Raw genomic sequence first — 24,667 nt, 5'->3', positions numbered from 1 at the left:
ATTATCTCTGAAATTCACCTGAAGATATAAGTGGTGGAAAGTAATTAAGTACAAGAAAAGTACATTTAGTCAAGTATTGTACTTTTGAGGCACCTGAGTATTTCCTTTTTATGCTACATCACACTTCACATTTATTTGACATCTTTAGTTACTTGTTAACTTTGAACATGAAGTTTATACACAGTTGATAATATAACAAGCTTAAAAAAAAAAACACACACATTAAGACAGAATACAGGAAAAGTCCGTAGTAGAGCCATTAAATAATTGATTCTTTGAGTCAGTTATCCTGTTTACTTTGTCACTGCCTTCTTCTCTACTGTATATTATCCACCTGAATAACTGTGCATCTCTAGCCTTAAGGCACTTTGAATAAGAAAAAATGTCAGAGGATGATAAAATAGACAAGAATTGTTAGTAGTAGGAAAGGTGGAGGAGGAAGGAAGGACACAAGGTATAGTCAGATGACGTTTTCAGGAAAACGGTCATTAGAACGATAAGTAAGGCAATATGTAAGGAAGAAGATTTTGATGGAAGAATTTAAACTGAATTCTTAAATTTGAGGCAGGGAACAAAATAACAATTCAACTGGTAAAATCAGAACAGAAAGTGATGTGCAGAGGCAGTAAGAATATACATAAGTGAGGAAGCAGTCAACCAGAGCAAGGCCGAAGCAAGTACAGGATGAACCTTTCAGAACAAGCAATAATCAAGAGAAAAAACAAAAATTGTAGTTAAGGCAGCAGCAAAGTGTCTAATAGTCTTTTAGTCTGATAGCAAATGGTCAGGAGTTTAAAGGATATATTGAGAAGTTAAAAACAAAACAGGATGTCATATGCATTCAAGAAACATGGCTCAAATCAACACTGCATTATTAAAAAGGATATACTACCATACACAAGGACAGATGCAATGGAAAAGGAGGAGGGTATGCTAAAGAAGGGATAAACTGTAGGCAGTTAGAGACAGTATGAAAATTGCAACTACTAGTTATTGAAATATGGAACAACGAACAAAGTTTTAAAGTCATTAATTTTTATAACCCGTGCAAAAAGAGAAAGGAAAGCTATACTGGAACATTGGGGAGGTAATATTATCTGATGTGGGATTTTAATGCTCACAGCAGTGTAGGGTGAACAGGAAATCTTACAGGAATTAATGGATGAAAAGGAATGTGTGTGTTTAAATGATGGATCAGGAATCAGCAATAGATCTCACTTTGGTGTCAGTCATTAGCTGGGAAAATTAATTGGGAAGTTTCCAGATGGAGCACAATAAGTAGTGATTACTACCTAATATTTGTAGATTTAGGAGTGGGAATGAGAAAGAAGGAAGGTGGGAATTTGAAGAAGTTAATTAGGGCAAGTATAGAGTATTAACTGAAGGAAAATAAGAAAACTAAAGTTAAAGTTAAGAAGTAAATCTAAACCAGGAAATTGATAAACTTAATACTGAAATTAGTGGCATTATTCTAGATACAGCAAAACAATACCAAAATGGTGGATAAAAAATGTACTATTGCAATGAAAAAAAACCCAAAATAAGACTTCAAGAAAACACATACTGTTCAGAATTTAATTCAGTATAAAAGAAAACAAGCAGTTGTTAGGAATACAAGAAAGACAGCTAAAAGAGATTATTGGAAGGAAGTATTGTAACTCAGTAGGCAGATCTACATCATTAGACTAAATATGGGGTATGATTAAGAGGGTGTCCAGCAGAAGGAAAGAATATGGATATCCTATAATGAAAGATGGAGGAAAGTTAGTAGATGAGAGGAATGAAGCTGAATTATTAACAAAGACTTATGTGAAGGTACACAGTACAGCAAATCTTAGTAATGAAGAAAGCAGAGAGAGAGAGAAACAACAGAAGACATGGAAGAACGGTAGGATGAGAAGGAGTATGAGAATATATCAAATGTTAAATGTGATGTCTATCATAGACATCAAATTTAAACTGAACAATGCATTAAGCAAGTCTGGGAAAACAATGCCTGGGAAAGATCAACTAAACTTGTATGCTAAACAATTTAAGTGTTGGGACTAAAACGTAGAAAGAGTCAAGTGTTTCAAATATTTGGGTATCTGGTTCAACAAGAATCTTACTTGGGTAACTCATATGGGAAAATTGTTTAAAAATGCAAAAAAAATAATATTGTCAGATGTTTGAGGGACAGATGGTGGAGAGCAAGTAGGCTTACTTTGAAAACAGTGTATATTTGGATTAATCAGGGCAGTTCTAGACTACGGCTGCTTAAATTATCAGTCGGAATCAAAAACTGTAAGGTTTAGAGGAAAAACTGAACCTAAAAGCAGCCAACACAAAATGGGGTTAGTGGAAAAAAAGAAAAGTTATTTTGATAGACAAAAGGAAACTTACAAAACTGGTTAAATGGCAAAGAACTCAAAATCCAAAATGAAGGTGAACAGGAGCTAAGATGAAGTACATCAGGATACAAGGGAACACTGGAGCAAAACAATAGTAAAACAGGATTTCAACAAGATATCAACAGACGGACTGACAAAGAAGTAGTGGGAGCACAGAGACTAAATACACAAGGGAGACAAAGGTTATTGAACACAGGTGTAACACATTAGGGCGGGGCAGACAATCACAGAGGGAAACAGGACAAAGATAGGAAGTAGACCAAAAATGAGACACACAAGGGAAGTGACTAGAAAATAAAACAGGAAATAAAACAAATGTACAACACGAAGAGTCAAAAAGTCCAAACATAAAGTCTGTCACGGCAAACCGTGAGAAAAACATTGTTAAAGTTGGATAAAATTCGGCATCAGGCTTTGAGACTCTGCTCTGGTGCCATAAAAACGTCAGTATCAGCTTTGCAGGTGGAAATGAATGAAATGACGTCGGAACTCAGAAGAACCCAGTTGTCATTAACATTTTGGGCAAATCTAATGATATTAAGTAGGGTTGATAGGTCTATTGGTGTTGCATTATTTGCAGATGATGGAGTTATAAGGAAAACCATAATACTCAGAAGGTGTTACAGCCTTGCCAAGAGAAAGAAAAATGACAGTGCAAGAGCTTTAGTTGGACAATAGCAAACACAGTAGTTGATGGAGTAAGCATGGGGAATATACTGTTGAGCCCCACAGTGCTGTTTTATGTTGTTGGGACAGCTGATTATTTTAAGATATACACTGATGCTTCAAAAGAGTTAATAATAGAGTAGGGACTATATTTATCATAGATAAATAGATATAATGTCAAATAAAAGAATCAGCAGTAACTTATCAGTATTTACAGGAGAACTGCTGGCCATTCTTTTAGCTGGATTCTTTTAGATCTCTCAGCTGGATAGAAAACCTCAAACCAAGCAAAGTACTAATAGGGTTGGATTCTGGTAGTGCATTAACCAGTGTCAAGAAAACTAAGATTTTTTTATCTTTGTTAACCGAAGTGTTTCATGGCACTTTGTGAAAAGCTGAGTGATCGGTGTTATAACATGTATATTTGATTAAAGAAAGCTTTTATGCAGAAAAAAACTTAGCACAACTAAGCATCATAATTTAATTTCTTTCTTTCTCCTCTGTTAAGTTACAGACTCTAACTACATGACATTTATTGATAGTCATGAACCTCTCTTATTCTCATTTTTCTTTAGCTCTTCTAGTTCATTAAGCGTACTGATTACACAGGTATGTGCTGTGAAACTTTTTAACTTCATTCTAACATCATAACTATGACAAAAAGAGCATTAATCAGATCCACTTCTTTCTGTTTTTGCTATGTCACAGGGGACCTCATATGGGTGGAGTTCCTGTTCCAGCAGACAGGCAGAGTGCTTGAGGATGTCAGCTTGGATGCTGACACTCTGGACGAGGGAAGTACTGAATGGGAAGAATACCTCGTGTCCTGGGAAGGAGAGTCTCCAGATGTAGGATTTAATTCAAATATCATTGTTTCTTCTAATAAATATTAGATCTCATTTACCCCACACTGCTCTCTATGATTATATTTCAGCTGTCTTCTTGGACTGAACTCAGACCCTGCAAATTATCCAGTGCCAGCAGCCTGATGGAAGTATTTACAGCCAGCTCTGCCATCTTCACACCGTGGCCACATGGTCCAGAGGAATCATGAGCACTTGTGGTATGAATGAAAAAACCCTAATTTTTCTCACCTATACATTCACACAAAATTAATGAAAATGCAGCAAATAACAGTAGCACTATATGAAACTGAGTACTACAGTACTAAGTACTAAAGTTGCATTTTTCATTATCCAACGTGAACAACTGAAAAATACTTATACGTAATGCACGGACCTTGGACATACATTTCTTAACAGTACACTTAAAATAATTGGTAAACATGCAACTGGTACATGTGAGTATTGCAATTTACATAAAACCATAGAACGTGAGTATTTATTGTCCTCAATATCAGCAAGAAAGACTTCAAATTGGAAAAAGCTTATAAAACTTGAATTAAAAATACCGTTACAATTGAATTCACGGCATGTGGTGTATAGAGCTACATTCATATAGTATAATTGATTGGAATCATTCTGATCTACACTCCATTTCAGAAGGTGGCGGTAATGCGCCTAAAAGCTGTTTGCTAACCGCCTTAAATAACATCAAAAGAAGACACCAATCATCATCATCATCATCGATGATGATGATGATGATAATAACCCGGAAGAGAAGCGAGCAGCCTGTGACCTCTGTGCTGTGTACGTAGAGAGGAAAGATGCTGGAACAGAGGTGTGATTGTTCTGTTCCGCCCTCGGTAGCTGTGAACACTTGGCTCGTTTCAACCAGTTCACCTACAGAATAGGGAGCGACCAAATTGTCCAGGAAACGGAATGTCGTTACAAACAAACAGTCTGTTACTGGGTGGAGACGTCGGGCGATGGTAAACGGCTCGCCAACTAATCGAAATTATTCTGTGTACGGTGGACAGGTTCGGTTTGTCCGCCTTCCAGCTACCTGCTGTATGACAGTCGATATATTCACCAGAAAACGAAAGGACCGGTGTTAAGCAGCCAGTTAGCTGGTTATAGACACCGTGGTGGCGGTGACAGCCACGTCAGCTAGCTCATATCTCTCGGCTGTTACTGTGCGAGCACCTCCAGGCACTTGGTTTTGTATTTCAACATTTAACATAGTGGATCTTACTTCATCGATGGCTCCGATGGGTATTCGGCTGTCACCGCTCGGTGTTGCGGTGTTTTGCCTTCTGGGAATCGCCGTCATCTACCACCTGTATGCCGGGGTCATCTCAAGCCGCCTGACCGCTTTCAGGTCAGACTTCTCTCATTGCTGTGCATGTTGTAACGCCACATTACCGTCTCTGTAGTGCAGGGTTTACTCGTATGTTTGTCATAGTTCAGTTGTCTCAGTGGTAACGAAGCTAATCTGTTAACTGAAAATAACAAAACATGTGATGTTGTGAGAGAAAGCCTTATCTTTCAGATGTGCAGTATAAGTGTTGGAACTACATGTTAATAATAAAACAGGTTAGGATCTATCAAGCTTGAAGATGTAGGTATTTAGTGATGTAGGTTGGGTCATCACCATATCAATTAGCATGAACATTCGACTGACTTTAGCCTTTTATTATTAGATATTTGTCAGCTGCTGTCATGTTTGAAGTTCTGACTTCAGCCAGTACCATTACCTTCAACTCACAGAGCTCAAAATCGTGATACTGTCCCAGAAAGTAAAGACCTGGTGATTTTAATAAAAACGTCATAATAGTCTTTCTCTTCTCAGTAGGAAAGGAAGATGGTGGCTGGAAATGGCATATTTATTTGCTGAAATTGTGCAAGCTCAACTAGATTTGAATATATTCATATATATTCATGCTTCTTTCCAATATCCATTGTTTTATATTTCAATTTAAAATTTATACTTAATTCTTGCAAAAAGAGGAAGGACATATGTAATTTAAAGTTATCTGAACTACAAAATACTATCACAACTTGAGAAACGAGTTCAAAGTATTTTTTTCAATTCTGGAAATACATTCAGACAGGCAGAAATATTTGTTAACAGTCTTCCTCAAGAACCTCAAGCTATTACATCAGTAGTCAAGAAAATCCCCCTACTAATGAATCCCGAATAAAAGTCACCCTGTTTGCTGAATTAGAACTGAGATGTTGAACCTCAATATGTTTTTTTAGTACCAGTTTAGATGTGTCCCAAGTATCAAAGACTGTCAGTAAAGCTGCCACTGGTCAGATCTGTAATTGTGTTACTTATTTTTTGATCAGACTCTTCCTGACTTTAATGAAAATTCTGTCAATTTTATATTAGTAATTTAGGCTGTGTTTAGACAACATTTACCCATTGTAAACTCTTACTCCTTTCATTACATAAAAAGAAGGGTTTTTGAAAATATCCTTAAGCCTGTGCTGACCTAAGAAGTTAACAATAATTTTGTTTGAGTGGTCTGTGTGGAGGCATTGAATCTTTGCAGTCTGAGATGACAATGGTTGATTGTAAGATAGTGAATATCAACACAGCGTATCGGCTTCTTTTAAAAAATACTGGGGCGGTGTCCAAAACTTGCCTTCTTACTCCCCTGTTCAGTCAGGGCTGTTTTTAGTTTAACACATTTCTGTTCTTTCCCTTCTTTTCCCTGTAGAGAGAGGAGAAAAGTGGATCTGAGGGACTTGTTGGCTGTCTCAGTGGAGGCTGCAGTTCTAGGTGGCAGAGAGGTAAAAACATTGTTTATCCTTGACAGCTCAATGGTCACATGTTAAGTAAGCTCTCCATAAAATTATGGTTTGATCCCTCTGAGCCAAAATAGAAAATCATTGTATACCCAGTGTAAACAAAGGTAAGAGCATCCAGGATGGATGTTTTAAAGAATATGAAAACAAATGTGGAAATGTAAACAGGAATGAATGAAAGAATAAATAAAAATACTTTTACCTATTACTTTTGCTTTTACTGTATAGCTTTTGCTTTTACCTGTTGCTTTTGCTGATTGCTTTTGCTATTACCGTATTGCTTTTGCCATATTGTTATTGCTTTTATCATATTATTTTTGCTTTTAATGTATTGATTTTGCTTTTCCCACATTGCTTTTGCTTTTTCTATTTGAAGGAGAGGCAGGAGCCTCGGAGTGAGATGCTCTGGTTGGTAAATGTGTGTTTTTAAACCATATTCAACAGGCTGGCCAGGCACCTAGCAGCTGCGAGTTGGTGCTCCAGTTTCACAGAGTCATCATTTTCAGCATTGTCGGCCTACCTGTGTGTCTGTGAAGCATGGCCAGATATTGAAGATGCCGCCAAAATAAAACTAAGCATCTCCAGTTAATGTAAAATGCATATCAGTGTCAGTATCGGCCTGCAGACAATAATACGAAACTTGCTGGCAAAAAAATAAATATACACTTGTATGAAAGCCTAAAACAGAGTTCATACTGCGGTGCTACAGCAATATAATTACCAATCAAGCGTCTATCACCAGTGTAACTTGCAGTCCCTACATTTTTACGCATACATCATGTTTACTATGTCACATGTTTTAACACCTGTTTCAGATGATACACCCATGTTAACTGGTGATAGTCATGACACAGGTTGGGAAGTACTTCCCTGGGAAGTATCCCCTTAAAAAATGGAGATGTTTTTGTTATTATTGTAACTATCTATTTGTTGAGGCATTTATACATTGGTGTCAAATAGCCTCACCTAAGTTTGGAAATTTCAATTAAACAATCAACAATTATTTAGGCCTACAAACAGTGATCACTGAATAAACACAATAGAATAGGTACAGTTGTGGTCAAAAGTTTACATACATTTGTAAAGAACATAATGTCATGGCTCTCTTGAGTTTCCCGTTATTTTTACAAGTCTGATTTTTCTCTGATAGAGTGATTGGAACAGATACTTCTTTGTCACAAAAAACATTCATGAAGTTTGGTTCTTTTATGACTTCATTATGGGTTAACAGAAAAAGTGATCAAATCTGCTGGGTCAAAAATATACGTACAGCAATGCTAATATTTGGTTACATGTCCCTTGGCCATTTTCACTTCAATTAGGCGCTTTGGGTAGCCATCCACAAGCTTCTGACAAGCTTCTCGTTGAATCTTTGACCACTCCTCTTGACAGAATTGGTGCAGTTCAGTTAAATTTGATGGCTTTCTGACATGGACTTGTTTCTTCAGCATTGTCCACATGTTCTCAATGGGATTTAAGTCAGGACTTTGGGAAGGCCATTCTAAAACCCTAATTCTAGCCTGATTTAGCCATTCCATTACCACTTTTAATGTGTGTTTGGGGTCATTGTCCTGTTGGAACACCCAACTGCGCCCAAGACCCAACCTTCGGGCTGATGATTTTAGGTTATCTTGAAGAATTTGAAGGTAATCCTCCTTCTTCATTATCCCATTTACTCTCTGTAAAGCACCAGTTCCATTGGCAGCAAAACAGCCCCACAGCATAATACTACCACCACCGTGCTTGACGGTAGGCATGGTGTTCTTGGGGTTAAAGGCCTCACCTTTTCTCCTCCAAACATATTGCTGGGCATTGTGGCCAAACAGCTCGATATTTGTTTCGTCTGACCACAGAACTTCCCTCCAGAAGGTCTTATCTCTGTCCATGTGATCAGCAGCAAACTTCAGTCGAGCCTTAAGGTGCCGCTTTTGGAGCAAGGGCTTCCTTCTTGCACGGCAGCCTCTCAGTCCATGGAGATGCAAAACACACTTGACTGTGGACACTGGCACCTGTGTTCCAGCAGCTTCTAATTCTTGGCAGATCTGCTTTTTGGTGGTTCTCGGTTGACTCTTCACCCTCCTGACCAATTTTCTCTCAGCAGCAGGTGATAGCTTGCGTTTTCTTCCCGATCGTGGCAGTGACAAAACAGTGCCATGCACTTTATACTTACAAACAATTGTTTGTACTGTTGCTCTTGGGACCTGCAGCTGCTTTGAAATGGCTCCAAGTGACTTTCCTGACTTGTTCAAGTCAATGATTCGCTTTTTCAGCTCCATGCTGAGCTCCTTTGACTTTCCCATTGTAGCGTTTGTATCCAATGAGCCCTATTTAAATGGCCTCAGAGAAGTCACCAGCTGTAGTCACTCATAATCACTCACAAGAAGTTAAGAGGCCATGCTATGAAGCTCATTTCATTGACACAACTTTCTAAGTCACCAAAATTGCTAATTCATGTTGCTGTATGTAAATTTTTGACCCAGCAGATTTTGTCACTTTTTCTGTTAACCCATAATAAAGTCATAAAAGAACCAAACTTCATGAATGTTTTTTGTGACAAAGAAGTATCTGTTCCAATCACTCTATCAGAGAAAAATCTGAGTTGTAGAAATAATTGGAAACTCAAGAGAGCCATGACATTATGTTCTTTACAAGTGTATGTAAACTTTTGACCACAACTGTATGTTTGACAAGAGTATTTATTTTAAGTCAAATGCTATTTGCATGTACAGCAAAAGCAGTGTGTCCACAGGTGGTTCACTGACACAGGTCCAGTGGAACCATCTCTCGCAAAGTGTGCACCCAGTCTTACAGAAAAGGAAAAAGATTACATGCATAGCTTTACATAATTTCAGACATTAATCAACTCAATGGCTCCAAATTTGCCTCACCCATTTCTACAAACAGGGAGGGTCCCGGTCATGTGGAAAACATCATGTATTGTTTCAGTACCTAAAGTAGGCCGACTGGCAGAGATCAATGACTACAGACCAGTGGCCCTCACATCAAACATCATGAAGACCCTGTAGCGGCAGCTTCTCCACCTTCTGAGGCCATAGGTTGAACATGCACGAGACCCCCTAAAGTTTGCCTACAAGGAACATATTGGAGTAGATGATGCTATTCTTTACATGCTCCACCGGGCCCATTCTTAATTGAATGAGCCAGGTGGTTACATGAGGATTATGTTCTTTGATTTTTCGAGTGCATTTAACACCATCCAACCCCGCATTCTGAAAGACAAACTAGAAAGGACGGGGATGGATCCCTGCTTCACGTCGATGAGAGGGCCACTGGTCTGTAGTCATTAATTCAGCCGGTCGTCTACTTTAGGTACCGGAACAAGACATCATGTTTTCCACAGGACTGGGACCCTCACTGTTTGTAAACTTAAATTGAAAATCCTCTGGAGAGGCTCAGCCAGCTGGGCTTCACAGTCCTTTAACAGCCTCGGACACACACCATCCTGGCCTGTTGCTTTTCCAGGACGTAGCCTCTTGATAATATAATAATAACATGACAATAGCAAAAACAATACAGTAAAAGGAAAAACAATAGGTAAAAGCAAAAGCTATACAGTAAAAGCAAAAGGCAATAGGTAAAATATTTTTTTAATTCTTTTATTCATTCCTGTTTATATTTCCAAATTTATTTTCTTATTCTTTTACAGTTTTATTCTTTTTAATGGCACTTCTATTACTCCATATTTTCCTTCTTTATTTTAAATCTGTAGTTATTGGATAATTTATGGCATGACTGTTAAATGAAAGGTGAATTTTTGAATCCTGAATTGAGAGTCACTAATTGTCATTTTCTTGGCCGACTTCTATCAAATGTATCTGATTATGTTTGTTGCTCTGAAAATATTCAGAACAACAAACAAACAAAACACACCACTTACTTTGGCCTTACAGCTGTTACAAATTGCGAGCTTTGTGTGTTTTTCACTCATAGTGAAGAACTTCCACACTGACAGCATGTTGTGTATGTAGCTGTGCCTGTGCTGTTGTGTGTGTGCGACATGAAAATGTGACCAGAAATCAGATATCTGAGACTTCTCGATGATTCTGTTTGATGACCGGATCACAGCCGATCAAACTGAAAACCGGCCTATTGATTGGTGCATCTCTGCATCTCTAATCCTGATTTATACAGTTATTAAGCAATGTTGTGTTGTATAGCTTATTTAAAGTGATGTTTCCCTGTGCAATGCTAATCTAAAGAAACCACATTTAGGTACATCTGGGGTCCTTAAACTGAATAAGCACCATGTGAGTTGTGTTCTTCCTCCCTAGGTGAAGAAGGTACGTGATGAAAATAATCTGAAGGAGAGGTCAAAGGGTAAGACAAAGGAGGGAGCCAGTGAGCTTCTGACTCTGGGTGACCTGGAGTCTCATAGAAAGATGTATAACCTCATAAGGAACACCTTCCCAGATATCATGGTGAGCACAACCATTGTCGATGTTGTAAAAGTTGTTTTATTTTGCATATTGCTGTAGTGTTCTCACTCTTTCATTCGTGACTTTTCTGCTGTGGAAACAGTGATGTTACAGAAAACTTGTCTGTTAGATGTGGGATGAAAGGGCTCATCACAACCAGTTCTACTAATCAGAGACTGTTAAATCACAAACTAGAGATCAGAGTCCTACATGGACTCAATTTTGGAAGCACATAAACATCCTGCACTTGTAAAGCTCAGTATCAGAACTTTTTACTCCTAAGTGAGATGTGAAGATATGATAAGGTTAATTTTGGTTTAAATATTAATTATTTTCTGTCAGAAGTTGAATATGATAAATATACTTTAGAACATTATAACTTTTATCATTTCATACTTTCATTTTAACTGATAGGTTCGGCGCAGCGCTATTCTCATTATCATTGGCTTTTCGTGTTTTGTTTTTTTTTACGTCTGTCAAAACATGGATGAATGAGTTTGATCGACTTTGTATTGACCATGTCTTTTAATTCTATTGAGGAAAAGTTATTTCGCGATAATTATCTTTTATCGTTTTATCGCCCAGCCCTAGTGTAAAGCATCCTATCTTGACAATCTGCAGCTACTTCTACACAGCCATGTCCATGTTGGTTGTATTGTTTACAGTGGCTTCCACAACTTTCCCTCTCTATTGGCGCCGTCGGATGCACTGATACATAGCGTCCCATAAGTGCTCAATTTCCCCGGCTACAGCTGTCTGTACTTCATATATTGCTTTTGTTTTTAGAACCCTTCCTGACCCTACCCTGTCTTAAGTAATGCAGTGTCACTGTTGGGTACAGGTCCTGAGTTAGACTTGTCCATCCCTCTGTTGTGTTGCCTGACGTTTGCGTTTGAAGCATTCTTTTGTTCAGGCAGGGATCAGGTGGTTGGTTAGACTCTCTCTGGATGGGGGTTTATACTTTGGGGTTAGTGTCTTTGTTATCTCCCTACAGATTAATTGTGTGAATGAAACTGATTAGAATATCAACATGCAACCTTGACAATTCTAATGTCATTTTAGCCTACATCTTAGAAAAATGCATACTACACATTTTTAAACATCTATAGGCTACAATCTATATATAATAGGCTATAATAGTAGGCAATATCCAGAAGAAATTGCACAGTGTATGTCTGCCTTAAGCTGTAAATCAACTGACACAAAACTAACTTGTAGGAAAGCCTAATCTACCAAAACTCTGGTTTCTCTACTCCGACTCCTCTACTGCAAATTTTGTAACTGCACTCATTAGCCGTTTCTTTGGTGATTTCGCTTTGCTGTTTTTCTGGCTTTAAGCTAACATTGTTGAGCAGCTAGCTGTAGCCTCTGATGAACAAATTATTCAAGTTGAAAATCTTTACTGATGTACATTGTATAATTTGTTGAGATCAAAATGGAAACCAAAATCATCAACCCACTGAACGCTGGATTCACAATCACACCGAAAATCAAAGTAAAAAAATTGAGATCACAGGCTGATCCAACTTGCATGAATTTCATCACAGCAGCTCATAATGTGACTCAGTAGTGTCTATAGCCCCCCACGTGCCTGTATGCACTCCGGACAACGTCTGGGCACGCTCCTGATGAGTCGGCGGATGATATCCTGGGGGATGTCCTCCAAGACCCCGTTCGTCTGTGGTGGCAGCATAACGTTCACCACGGCGTCTCCAGACTCTTTCACGCCTGTCACATGTGCTCAGTGTGAACCTGCTCTCATTTGTGAAGAGAATGGGGTGTCAGTGGCGGACCTGCCATTTCTGGTGTTCTCTGGTGAATGCCTATCGAGCTGCATGGTATTGGCCTGTCAGCACAGGTCCCACTAGAGGACGTCGAGCCCTCATGCCACACTATTGGAGTCTGTTTCTGACAGTTTGGTGAGAAACATGCACGCCAGTAGTCTGCTGGAGGTCATTTTGTAAGGCTCTGGCAGTGCTCCTCCTGTTCCTCCTTGCACAAAGGAGCAGCCTTCTGCTGGGTTGATGCCCTTCTATGGCCCTGTCCAGCTCTCCTCGTGTAACCACCAGTCTCCTGGTATCTCTCCCATGATCTTGAGACTGTGCTGGGAGACACAGCAAACCTCCTTGCGACCGCACGTATGGATGTGCCATCCTGGAGGAGCTGGATTACCTGTGCAACCTGATTGGGCTGCAGGTACTGCCTAATGCTACCAGTAGTGACAAAGACACTAGCAATACACACAACTAGAGAAGAATCAATGCCTCTCCATTGCACCTGTTGTCACTTTCATTTGCACCAAAGCAGGTGAAATTGATTCACAATCAGTTTTGCTTCCTAAATGGACAAATTGATATCCCTGAAGTTTAACTGACTTGGTGTTATACAGTGATGATTAAGTATTCCCATAATTTTTTTGAGCAGTGTATATTAGACAATAGGGTTGTCAAAAAAATCGATACTCAGATACTAATCGATACTCAACATTTCCGATTAGGTACTCATTTGTAACAGTATCAATACCAACAGTGCTGTTGTTGCCTGACAGCCCCTCCCCTCACTTGCAGCTGAACACATGAATGCTAGTTGACATTCACAGCACTGAGCTGGCTGGTGTTGCCAGCATAAAACTAAATTAACATGGCTGCTGAAGGGACCTTCGTAACCTGTTTTAGCTGAAATTGAATTTTGTCGTTTTACCGTTTTGAATTATTTTGCTTTATTATTTCACCTGGCCGGTGGCACATGTATCATTAAGCTAGCGACTATGGCAAATAATAGAACGACTAACATTAATGTGGGAGCTAGGCAGCAAACGTTATCAGTCCTGCACGTCTCTAACGTTAATAGACAGTGTTAATTTAACAGGATAACACAATTACCAGCAACTAGACAGAAACAGTGGCAGCATACCCTACTAACTCTATTTGATCAGCAAGGAAAATATGGTGCCAATTGACCAGAAGCACAGAAAATAATAAGGGCTTTAGCTGAACACATTTGCGTGTCGTCATTTATATTATTGTTTGTATTGTTAAAATCTTTATTAAAAAAGGGTTAGGGTCATGTTTTCTCCCTGTGGTATCAAAAATGGTATTGAGTATTTTCCTGGGTATTAGTATTGAGTTTGAAATTCTAGTGTCGTGTCACCTCTATTAGCCATACCGAGCAAGAGATAGCAGGAGAGTGGGATTAAGAGAGGGAAACCATCAGTAACTAAAGAAACTAGCAGATGTGAATAAGTAGGGAACAACAGAAACACCAGCAACCAGAAATGAGATAGTGGGTTTACTGCAGGACATCAGCACAGCAATAAAAGCTGTTACGCTCCATTGCTATTAATTTGAAGCAGTGTGTGTGTATATATATATATATATATATATATATATGTATGTATGTATGTATGTATGTATGTATGTATGTGTATAAATATGTATGAAATAAAGGCCGGCCTCTAGTACAAGCCTGTTAACTTTAACAGTTGAGGGAAAATAAAGCCCCTGGACACCTTTTGAGGAATTACAGTTGTGGGTCTGCTGTAAATACCCCAGAAACTCTTTGAGCAAAATCATTTTTGAAGAGCAACATCCAATGGTAGAAGGCCAACACTTGGCCGACAGATGGTGTACCTTCATCACTTACTCAGTCACCAACATTCACGGATGTAGTGCTGGTCCATGAGCAGTCCAACCAAATAAATCATGATGTCTAATTTCGATTGAGAAAAGAAATTGTGGTTAAGGTGTTAACATTTTTTGGCTTGTTTTATTATTTTCTTTCTCATGTTTATTTCACCTGCTGCCCACCCACATTTAGTTTATTTTTACCCATTCCTGTACCTGTGAATTATTATAAATGTATTTTTTTACCTGTTGTATACCTGACCCTATGCATGACTCTGCTGGAGACTATTGTGAGCAACAAAGCAATAAACCACAGAACCAAGGCTTTAATATGTGATATTGGAGGTGGACCCTGATGAAATCTGTGGTGGTCTCATCATTCATGGAGTTTCTTCGTTTAGATTTCCGTCCAACGGGAAAATACCATAAAGCTTATTTGCAAGATACCTCCACATACTGATTAAAGTTTAAAAGCCACAGAATGTATAATTCTGTCTGCATGTGTTTGTTTTCAGGTGAACAGTGAGGAACATGACAACATGGTGGATAAGGCAGCGACTTGGAGCCGGGACATTCCAGCTGACATACTAGACAAGATAGAGGGAGGCAAGGATGTTCCTGCTGAGAGCATCACAGTGTGGATTGATCCTCTAGATGCTACACAGGAATATACAGGTGTGTGTTACTACAATTACATATTCTTTAGGGCTGGCGCGAGGCGTCAACGTTAACGACGTAATAGATTATGTAAATATGTCGATTTACATAATGTGTGTCGCAAAAAGGAAGTAAGATAGCTGCGCTTAGTCAGAGCGTGGACTCCACTGAAAAGCAAGCTGAAGCGAAAAAAGGGTTTGTTTTAACCCTCTTAAGCCCGTGGGAGCATATACACTTCCAAACTTCACGTTGTCTGTAGAGCGTCATTGTTCCACAGCCGTTTGCGGTAGAGACTTGCCGTTTTTTGTCCTTAAACTAAATGATCTGCGCTTTCAATCAAGCCCTGGATTGTCCGTGTGTCATCACTGACTTAGATCAAGACACTAACATTGAAAGTTACTAAATAATTGGAGTAGTTTTACCGTTTTTCTGGTGCATTACTGCTTTCTGCCTGTGTGTTTATTGATCGATTCTGTTCTGCATTCTTTGATGTGACGTTTAGCATCACATGACTGAATCAGACATTCCTAATGGCTCCAGTGGGTGAGGTCACAGGCAATCAGAGTGTCTGATTCAGAGGCTTGGCCTGCCTTGGTTTTAGATTAGATTAGATTAGATTAACTTTATTAATCCCACAACTGGGAAATTCATTTACCACAGCAGAAAATAAATATCTATAGAATAAACATCTATGGAAATATACATCAAAAATACACCAAATATACACTAATAAATACAATATACACAATACACATGATATGTACATGAAAAAGTGCAAGGAGGTCTTCCACAGGACCGGTACTTTCTCCAGGCTCAGGCTCAGGCTCAGATTAAACAAGTGCATGAACACACCACAGAGCTGATCTGCACAGTCCTTCAGTAATCTGGGGCTGATGCCATCCGGGCCTGGGGTCTTCCTTGTCTTGATCTTCTTAAGTTGACACTTCACCTGATCAACTTATACCCAGACTGAATGGGAGCAGTGCTGTTTTACTCTGATATCAAAGTGAGGAGAAGTTGTTTCGAGTTTATTGAAGTGACAGAATAAAGACACAAGAATGTGACAGTCAAATATTTAGTGCAGCGGAGGATTTGGAGCTGATTTTTCAAGGACCAGACAAAAAACACCCATGAATACTGCTCCAGAGAAAGAGCAAAGCTCATGAACGGATAAAGATAGAAACTTCAAATCAACTCTAGAACAACTCAAACAAATAAATTTTCTATGTTGAATTTTTTTCTTCTTTATTATGGTGTTTTTATCTATAAATTAAGGAAAAATTCAAGGTTTGTTTTTTGATTTTTTATGTTTTATTGGCTATTAACCTCTATTATACTGTACTAAAGTGACTTTAGTACACTCTTGTGTACTGTACTAAAGTGTACTGTGTACTGTACTTGTGTACTGTACTAAAGTGACTTTATGTCACTCAATAAAGACTTTAGTAAAGTCTTTATTGAGTGACATTTATTATTAGCTAAGGTTATGCTGATTCTAAATATGTTTAGCACTTGGTGAAACTGTTCAAAATTATATAAGGAAAAACACAAAGGTATAAAAAAAAAACGAAAATATTGAAATATAAATATAAATGTTTTTCAAATTTATTTTGGGTAACTTTGTTGTTATATTAATTGAGTAATAAAAAAATAGTTAGATTCATCGAAAAAATAATCGATAGATTAATTGATTGACAAATAATTGTTAGGTGCAGCCCCAATATTTTTCATTTCAGTGATCATTTTAGAAGTTATATTGGACAATAATATTCCACCTATCAATTCACTTTGACAGGTGTTTTTCTGTTACAACTGTTACTACTAAGAACTTTTTTAGACTTAGAATGAGAGCTGGGATCAATTGAAGTGAAAAATTTGGTTTAGATTTGTGTTCACAGTTCAGGGTCATGGGAGTCACTTGCAGTCTAGGATATATCAGTGTGAGCATTTTGCTCACATATGCAAGTGAAAATGTCTGTGCAAATTTGTAAAATTATTTGTGATCTTTTAGTGCGCAATCAGACTGAGATGGCAAACAAGTACAGGTGGGGTCCGTCAGCAAAGTGGCCCGGTCAGCATCATTAAAATTACTATCAGGAAAAACAAAACAGAAATACCCAAAACAAAACAAAACCAATGAAAGGAGTTTTGAACAGTACTGTTTTGCAAATAATTTGATAGCCCACTTGCAATACCTTCGCAGCCAACCGGAGGGCTGCGGCCCACAGCTTGGGAATCACTGCTCTGACGCACATTACATTTATTTTTTGGGGCACAAAGACTCTCCAATTTTTTTTTATTTTTTTTTAAGAGCATTTTTTAAAGAAAAAAAATTAATGCATCTCTTTAAATATAAAACATACATTATGCATAAGACAACTTGGACCTAACCAAGGACCAGGAAGTATTGTGCTTTATGAATACACCCTTTTTCAAACAGCATAGAGTCTACTAATTCATTTTAGGCTTTTGTAAATAACTTGGGGTTTGATACGATTTCATCCAGTCTGTCTCCACTATGAAGTTACTCATGTAATTAACATTAGTTAGCAACAACTGATATGACCTGCTGTTTTAATTTTGATTGGTAAAAGCAACAATCAGCACTGACTAAAACTGAGAAGCTGCCACCTGAATGTGAACACGATGACCTTTGCTAATAACAGGGAGAACTACGGACGAGTAGATTTGATCAATTCTACCACTCTTATTGATGCCCTGTATCTCTCTTCTGACTATCTCTGTATCTGCTCGTCTCTGTCTCCATAGAGAACCTTGTGAAGTATGTGACCACGATGGTATGCGTGGCTTTAGATGGTAAACCAGTCATTGGGGTGATACACCAGCCTTTCACTGAGTTCACTGGTAAGCATGAGTGCCTCTATAATTTTTTGCATGTTAAACAAGATGCCTCTTCACATGGGTTAGTTTCTGGTTGTGGCTCGATGCTTTTTTTGAGTAGTAATCTTTAATATACTCATCAAATTAAAATATCAAGTTAGTTCATTTGTATTTTCTAGACAACCTCAGAAGTAGACGCTTCAGGTTTTTGTTGAAACCATAAGATCTAATGTCTCTCCTGTTTATATATTTTGGCATTTATGGATCACAATGCTTACCTTACATAGCAATTTAGGGAAATATGCAAATTTGGCTTAGTTAAGCTTTAATAGTTAAAACGTTTGTTGACAAAATAATATGCATTGAACTTCTTCCACCTCTCTAACACTCCATTCCCTTTGTCTCTCTGCCTCCCTGCCATATTTCCCCCAGCCTGGGCATTTGTGGGTCAGGGATCAAATATGCGTCCACGGTCGTCCTATAGTGTAAGCCCTCCAAGTGTGATTGTATCACGTTCCCACTCTGGAAAAGTCAAAAATTATATTCATGATGCTTTTGGAAACAGCACAACAATCACAGAAGCAGGTGGAGCGGGTGAGTACAGAGTTTGTTTAATGTATGTATTACATTTAGAAGCATTGCACATACATCTGAACCTCAAAAGCTGTCTTCAACTATGATATCAAGTGAAAACTACCTTTTCCTCCCAATAAATGTACATATATTCATACAGTCTTCACTGTGGGCCACTGGGCTGTTTAAGAAAATTCACTCAAGTCCTTAGTTCCAAAGTTAGCAGTAGTGGAGTAGGTTTATTGGAATTCCAGTATGGCGAGCCTACTGACACAGAGCGGGTCTGAGGCAATAGACTGACCCAGAGTAAAGGGCAGGGGGACAGTTATACCATTGAGCAAAGGATCAGGATTGGACCATAATGCATATTTTGACCTAGTCTTGTTGTTAAGCTTAACGGAGAGCTATGGTCTGAAGAGGGACGGGCAGGGGCTCGTGTGTCTCAAATGCAGTTGTCAGGCATTACAACACGCTTTCAGACGAGAACTGATGCTATGGACCAAATTTTAAAACTTAAATATAAAATTTGAAAAAGAAATAGAAAAAAAGGCTTGCAAAAAGGGCACTTATCCAGGCAGAGGCCAAAGGGGCAGGTGCTTGAGCACCACCTGAGGTCTATCTGTGTGCGTGCCTGGTTTAAAGGATAAAAGGAGCTCACAGTATTGCAGTACTCTTCTCACAGGAGACATGAGTATTTGGTGTTATTAATAAGTTACACCTGGTGGGGCACAAAACCTGCAAATCGGTTTATGTAAAATGTACGATTAAAGGTCCCATTTTGTAGAAATCGATATTGTCTTTTTTTTATTTTAAAGCTTGATGAAGGTCTAGGTTCTATATAAAATGTGAAAGTATCAGAACACTCAGTCCACAGAGAAATGTGCACAGCCTCAGAAACTGAGCCTTAAAATGGGGCATCAGGACTTGTGGAACTTTGTGATGTCACAGTGAAACAGTCACCACCCTCAGCTATGCCCCCAGCACGGCCCACCCAGATCCACCAAGAACTACCATATTGTAGAAATTGATATTCTGTCTTTTTTTGATTTTAAAGCATGATAAAGGTCTAGGTTCTATATAAAAGGTGAAAGTACCAGAACACTCAGTCCACAGAGAAATGCACACAGCCTGTAATCAGAAACTGAGCCTTAAAATGGGGTGTCAGAACTTGTGGAACTTTTTGATGTCACAGTGAAACAGTCACTGCCCTCAGCTATGCCCCCAGCACGGCCCGCCCAGATCCACCAAGAACTACTGTCCAACTTACAGAATTTGGAGTGTTTATCTGAAATCATGTATGTCTTTATTCAAGCTTCAAGCTTTATTCATCAAGGATGAACTCATTAGATTTTGGTGGTCAAAGGTCAAGGTCACAGTGACCTCGCAAAACATGATTTTGGCCTTGTGAACGCAATATCTCCATAACTCTTCAAAGGAATCTCTTCTTCTTTTGCACAAATGTCCACTTGGACTCAAGGAATGATTAGACTTTGGTGCTCAAAGGTCAAGGTCACGGTGACCTCAGATTGCTCAAGACTTCACACAGCACTATCACAAAATTTCACACAAATGGTTCATATTTTATATGACTCTAGATAGACAGGGATGTAACCTGAAACGAGTGGCGGAGGCATACAAACATGAGGCAGTAATTCTAGTTTTTTGTTTGTTTTGTTCAGCCTCTCCAACGATCTTTTCAGCTTCTAATCTTTTTAACAGTGTTTTTCTACTGATTGTTTGATCACTTTTATCACTTTTCCCATTTTAAGTTTAATGTTTTATCAGTCATGTTGTTTGAGTTACACTTGTACTGAGAGCCAGCTTATATTATGGCTGTAGCTGTTTCACTGACACAGAATTGGATATCTGAGACTGATCCTCCAGTCTTATCACAGCTGATCACGCTGAAGGGCCCAAGGTTCCGGTGTATAGTTCCACACCACATCCAGCCGGAGCATTTTAGTTTAGAGTCAACAGTTACCTTTACCTGTGAGTTGTACCTGGTTACATTAGTAGGCCTGTGTACAAAAGGATGATGTGTAATTAAGAGGCAGCCAATCATATCAATGGTTATGATTGGTTTCATTTTTTTCCCTCTCCCTCTCTCTCTCTCTATCTCTCACTCTCTCCCCCGCTCTCAGGATATAAGGTTCTGTCACTCTTGGACATGCCTGCACATGAAATGGGTTCTATAGACCAGGCAGATGTTTACGTCCACATCACCTTCATTAAGAAATGGGACATCTGTGCTGGTGCAGCTCTACTAAATGCACTGGGTAATGCAACAGAAGTTATTTTCCTTTCTTTGGTGTCCTTTTCAATTTCTAATTCCATTTTGGATTTTTATGATGATCAAATTACTACATTTCAGCTTATATAACCCTTTCAAAACAAAGCAACAATCAAACAAAAAAGACTTTCACACCATAAAACTCAAAGCTAATCTGCTTCATCAAGAACACGTGGATGTGATGCGATAACATTTGATTGACAGGGCAACTGTCATCAGATTCTGATTCAAATGTTGGTAAATCCTAACATCACATGTTTCCAACCGAGCTCTGCTCAGTTTAAACCAATGAGAGAGAGCACATACAAAAACAGAGATACAGATATCTCCAATGTGAAGAAAACTATTATATTTTTATTTATTTCATATTCAACCTAAAATAGGGTGCGTCTCCACTGCAGGAACTTTCCCCAGGAACCAGGAACCTTTTGAGGAACTATGTGTGTTTCGACTGCAGAAACCAGGGTCTAAATTTGGTTCCGGGATAATTGATCGACCCCCAAAAAAGTCCCTGGTTGGGGGGGTAGTACTTTCCAAAGGTTCGGTAACTTTGGGGGGTGTGGACGGCAGTGCTGAACATTTCTGATTGGTCAAGTACTCGCTGCATTATATTTAACCTGCCATGTTTAAAAGCTAGCACTGAGTGATCTCAATATTTTCCACGCCGCAAAACAGGTAGAAGGTAGAAAAACTGAAACAGGACTACAAAAAAATAAAGGACCACAACAACCCGAGTGAGTGGACCAGTTGTATATGTGTTGTATAGCCTTCGTCTTCTTTCTAGGGCCATCTACTGCTAGAGGTGCATTTACCTGCCTTACATTTCCATACGTCATCAGTCTGATTTGCATAATCTTCCCAGGACTTTAGGCTGCGGTTGAAACGCAGACAACAATGGGCAACAGGAACTTTTTAGTTCCTGAAGAAAAGTACCTGGAACTTTTAGTTCCACAGGAACTTTCCCCAGGAACCAGGAATCTTTTGAGGAACTTTTAGTTCCAGGTACTTTTTGGTCAAAACGTGGCTATAGTTTCTTCATGTAGGACTGAGTAAGAAACTGATGGAGAAAATAGGTTTTCTTTATCCTCTGCTAAATGCTTGTGCAGCGCTGATGTAAGCACTTTAAAATAGATCAATGTCTTAGGCCTGTTGTATTTTGTAAATTTTTTATGTGTGTGTGTATCATCTCTGCAATGACTGTGTGTAGTACATTGTACCAATGATCGGTATCACTGTGATCGTAGGAGGCCACATGACAACCCTAAAGGGACAGGACATCGACTACAGCGGACCACCACTCAACAAAGGAGGACTGGTCGCCAGTGTGGGTGTGGACCATAAGGCCATACTGGAGAGACTACCAAACTGGGACCCTGAAAAGCACTGAAAGAAACAAACACAGAGCCATTGGTGGTGTGGTCAGGGGAAGGGAAACATGTGGTAGCCCTTTTCAGTAATAAAGAGTGGTCTGTAATTATTTCCAGGCCTGCACGATTTCATCATCGTGGGACACCAAACATCTACCAGCCAGATGGATTGGAGTCACTGTCACTGGCCACTGGGCAGGACTGTGGAACCGACATAGCTGCAACTAAAAACTGCCATGATTGACTTAATGGCTCTGACTACACACTCATGCATGCATACTTGCAGCTAGGAGAAATGATACATCTTCTTCATGTGCATATACATACAAACACATGCTAACAGTGAACACTGGACAACAGTAGCCATCCCCAAACCCCTTCCTTCATTCTCAGTGGAGAACAGGATGACTGGAACATGAAATGTTAAACTGAAGAGAACATTACAACAAATAATATTTCTTTTCATCATTTGAAGTCCCATCTTCATCACATAACATTCAAACATCTTAGCTCAGTTAGTGAAGCGACCACCTGTCATTTGAGACTAGATAGAAACTGACAAGGAACAAGGAGCCGTGGTGGAAAACAATCACTCTTACTGGCACTTGATGCTACTTTAACAACAAACCCTATGTTTGCCAGCATCAATTCACTTCACACTGTGTTTCAATGATCTGGCACTGAGATGGAACATATCAGCTTTGGATTGGCAGTCAATACTCATCAGTGGGGCCTCAGTTCCATTGGAAAGCATGGCAAGCTTGGCTTTGCTCACACTGTTGATGCTAGTCTCTCAAACTCTGCATCAGGACTCAAGTAGTATATTTTAAAGAGCCAGGGCTTCAATGTAAGTGTGTTGATTTGGTTTTCATAATAAAGTTAAGAAACCCCATTTTTGCAAAGAGCAGTGTATACCAAGCAAAACTCAAAGGAAACAAAATATTAAAAATGATTTGATAAATTGATTTCAGAGTAACCACCACATATTTCATTTCAATTGAGAAGTGAGTCTGAGAAAGTATTTTCAAAAAGGCAAACTGCTAAAACTTTTTGTAGATTATATTATTTTCCAAGCCATGGCAAAACCCAGAGAAGATCAGATTTACTAAGTTACTGATTTTGCTGAAACAGGCCAAAAAGCCTCCAACAAGCAAATGTTTTATTACAAAATGACAAAGATTAAATGGTAAAAAGGGAAATTGAGTGAATATTTTATGAAAAGTTATCTATTTTCACAGCTGATTACTCGGGATGAAATGTGTTTTTTTTTTTTTTTTTTTCTCTGTTCGATACACGATATGAGGTTTACAATTCAATCACAATATAAATTAAAAGTTCAATGGCAACAATATATGACTAAAGAATACTTGTGCTTTATTTCTCCTTTTCCCTTTTATGGCACTGGTTTGATTTGATATGTAAGAAAATAAGCATAAAGCAAAGTGGAAACAATATTTCATATCTTTTCTTCATCTTATAATAATAAATGAAAATATATAAAATCTAAAAATATATTATCTTAAAGAAATATAATTTGTAATTGAAATAGAAACCTAAAATTAGAAACCAATATATACCTGCCAGTTACGTTAGCTCCCAAGTATGATTAAAACAGAGCTTTGTAGGAAGCCATCTCTCAGTTTCCCCCATAATGTTCGCTGTTATTGTGATATAACTAAGTGGTGCAGGGTCTGCCCGTCTATTAGCTAAATGTAGTTAGCTCTTCATAAGATCTTGTGTGGTTTCTCTGCAGAGATTTGGTATGACCCCACTAGGAAAGTGAACTTGGTTTTTCAGCTCCAGCACTGATAGCAACTCACTAAAGCGCTTGCTTTTGACTTCAGAAAATGGCCATAGCTAAGTTGCAATGAAGTTGCCAAGTTGCTTTAATTCTTTTTTTTTATCTCATACGCTGGTTTGTGGAAAACGGGTAGAAAATTATTTCAGTAGTGTTTGGTCTCGTGACAGTTTTTTCAGGTGTTCATGTTGGTTGTGTTAGCTGTTGTGTAGCACATTATCATCTTGTCAGCAACTCCAATTATTTTCTCCACGCTTTACAGAAAAACTTAAATAGTGATACACCCATGATTCAGTGCAGGTGGAGTATATTCTACCTCTGCATTACTAATGTCACCTCCGTCTCTAAGAAAGTATAGTAAAGGCAATTGTGC

General features: G+C 38.7%; 1 protein-coding gene across 2 annotated transcripts; it reads left to right on the top strand.

Annotated features, from left to right (window-relative positions):
• The first annotated feature begins 4,686 nt into the window (after positions 1–4,686).
• bpnt2 (3'(2'), 5'-bisphosphate nucleotidase 2) lies at positions 4,687–23,847 on the top strand. 2 transcript variants are annotated; one of them, XM_023398262.2, is made up of 8 exons: positions 4,688–5,276; positions 6,622–6,694; positions 11,002–11,148; positions 15,284–15,443; positions 18,195–18,290; positions 18,699–18,860; positions 20,981–21,115; positions 22,374–23,847. In XM_023398262.2, exons 1-8 carry the CDS (start codon positions 5,158–5,160, stop codon positions 22,514–22,516), a joined length of 1,035 nt encoding a protein of 344 aa, XP_023254030.1. In that variant the 5' UTR covers positions 4,688–5,157; the 3' UTR covers positions 22,517–23,847. The 2 variants fall into 2 exon arrangements, with proteins under 2 accessions (XP_087027916.1, XP_023254030.1); XM_087171790.1 differs by lacking the exon at positions 11,002–11,148 and having other exon boundaries at positions 4,687–5,276.
• The last annotated feature ends 820 nt before the right edge of the window (positions 23,848–24,667 follow it).

This window comes from Seriola lalandi, unplaced genomic scaffold, assembly GCF_002814215.2.
Source record: "Seriola lalandi dorsalis isolate HSWRI2012SDOR001 ecotype SW California unplaced genomic scaffold, Sedor1 jcf7180002054981, whole genome shotgun sequence".
Lineage (NCBI taxonomy): Eukaryota > Metazoa > Chordata > Actinopteri > Carangiformes > Carangidae > Seriola > Seriola lalandi.
The sequence above is the reverse complement of the archived record's forward strand: the minus strand, read 5'-3'. Positions and strand labels throughout refer to the sequence as shown.

Bases quoted from the DNA above. Each gene is read 5' to 3' on its own strand.
- bpnt2 (XM_023398262.2), top strand. From the start codon at position 5,158: ATGGCTCCGATGGGTATTCGGCTGTCACCGCTCGGTGTTGCGGTGTTT. The intron at 11,149-15,283 runs GTGAGCACAACC...GTTTGTTTTCAG, and splicing joins ACACCTTCCCAGATATCATG to GTGAACAGTGAGGAACATGA. The intron at 18,861-20,980 runs GTGAGTACAGAG...CCCCGCTCTCAG, and splicing joins CACAGAAGCAGGTGGAGCGG to GATATAAGGTTCTGTCACTC.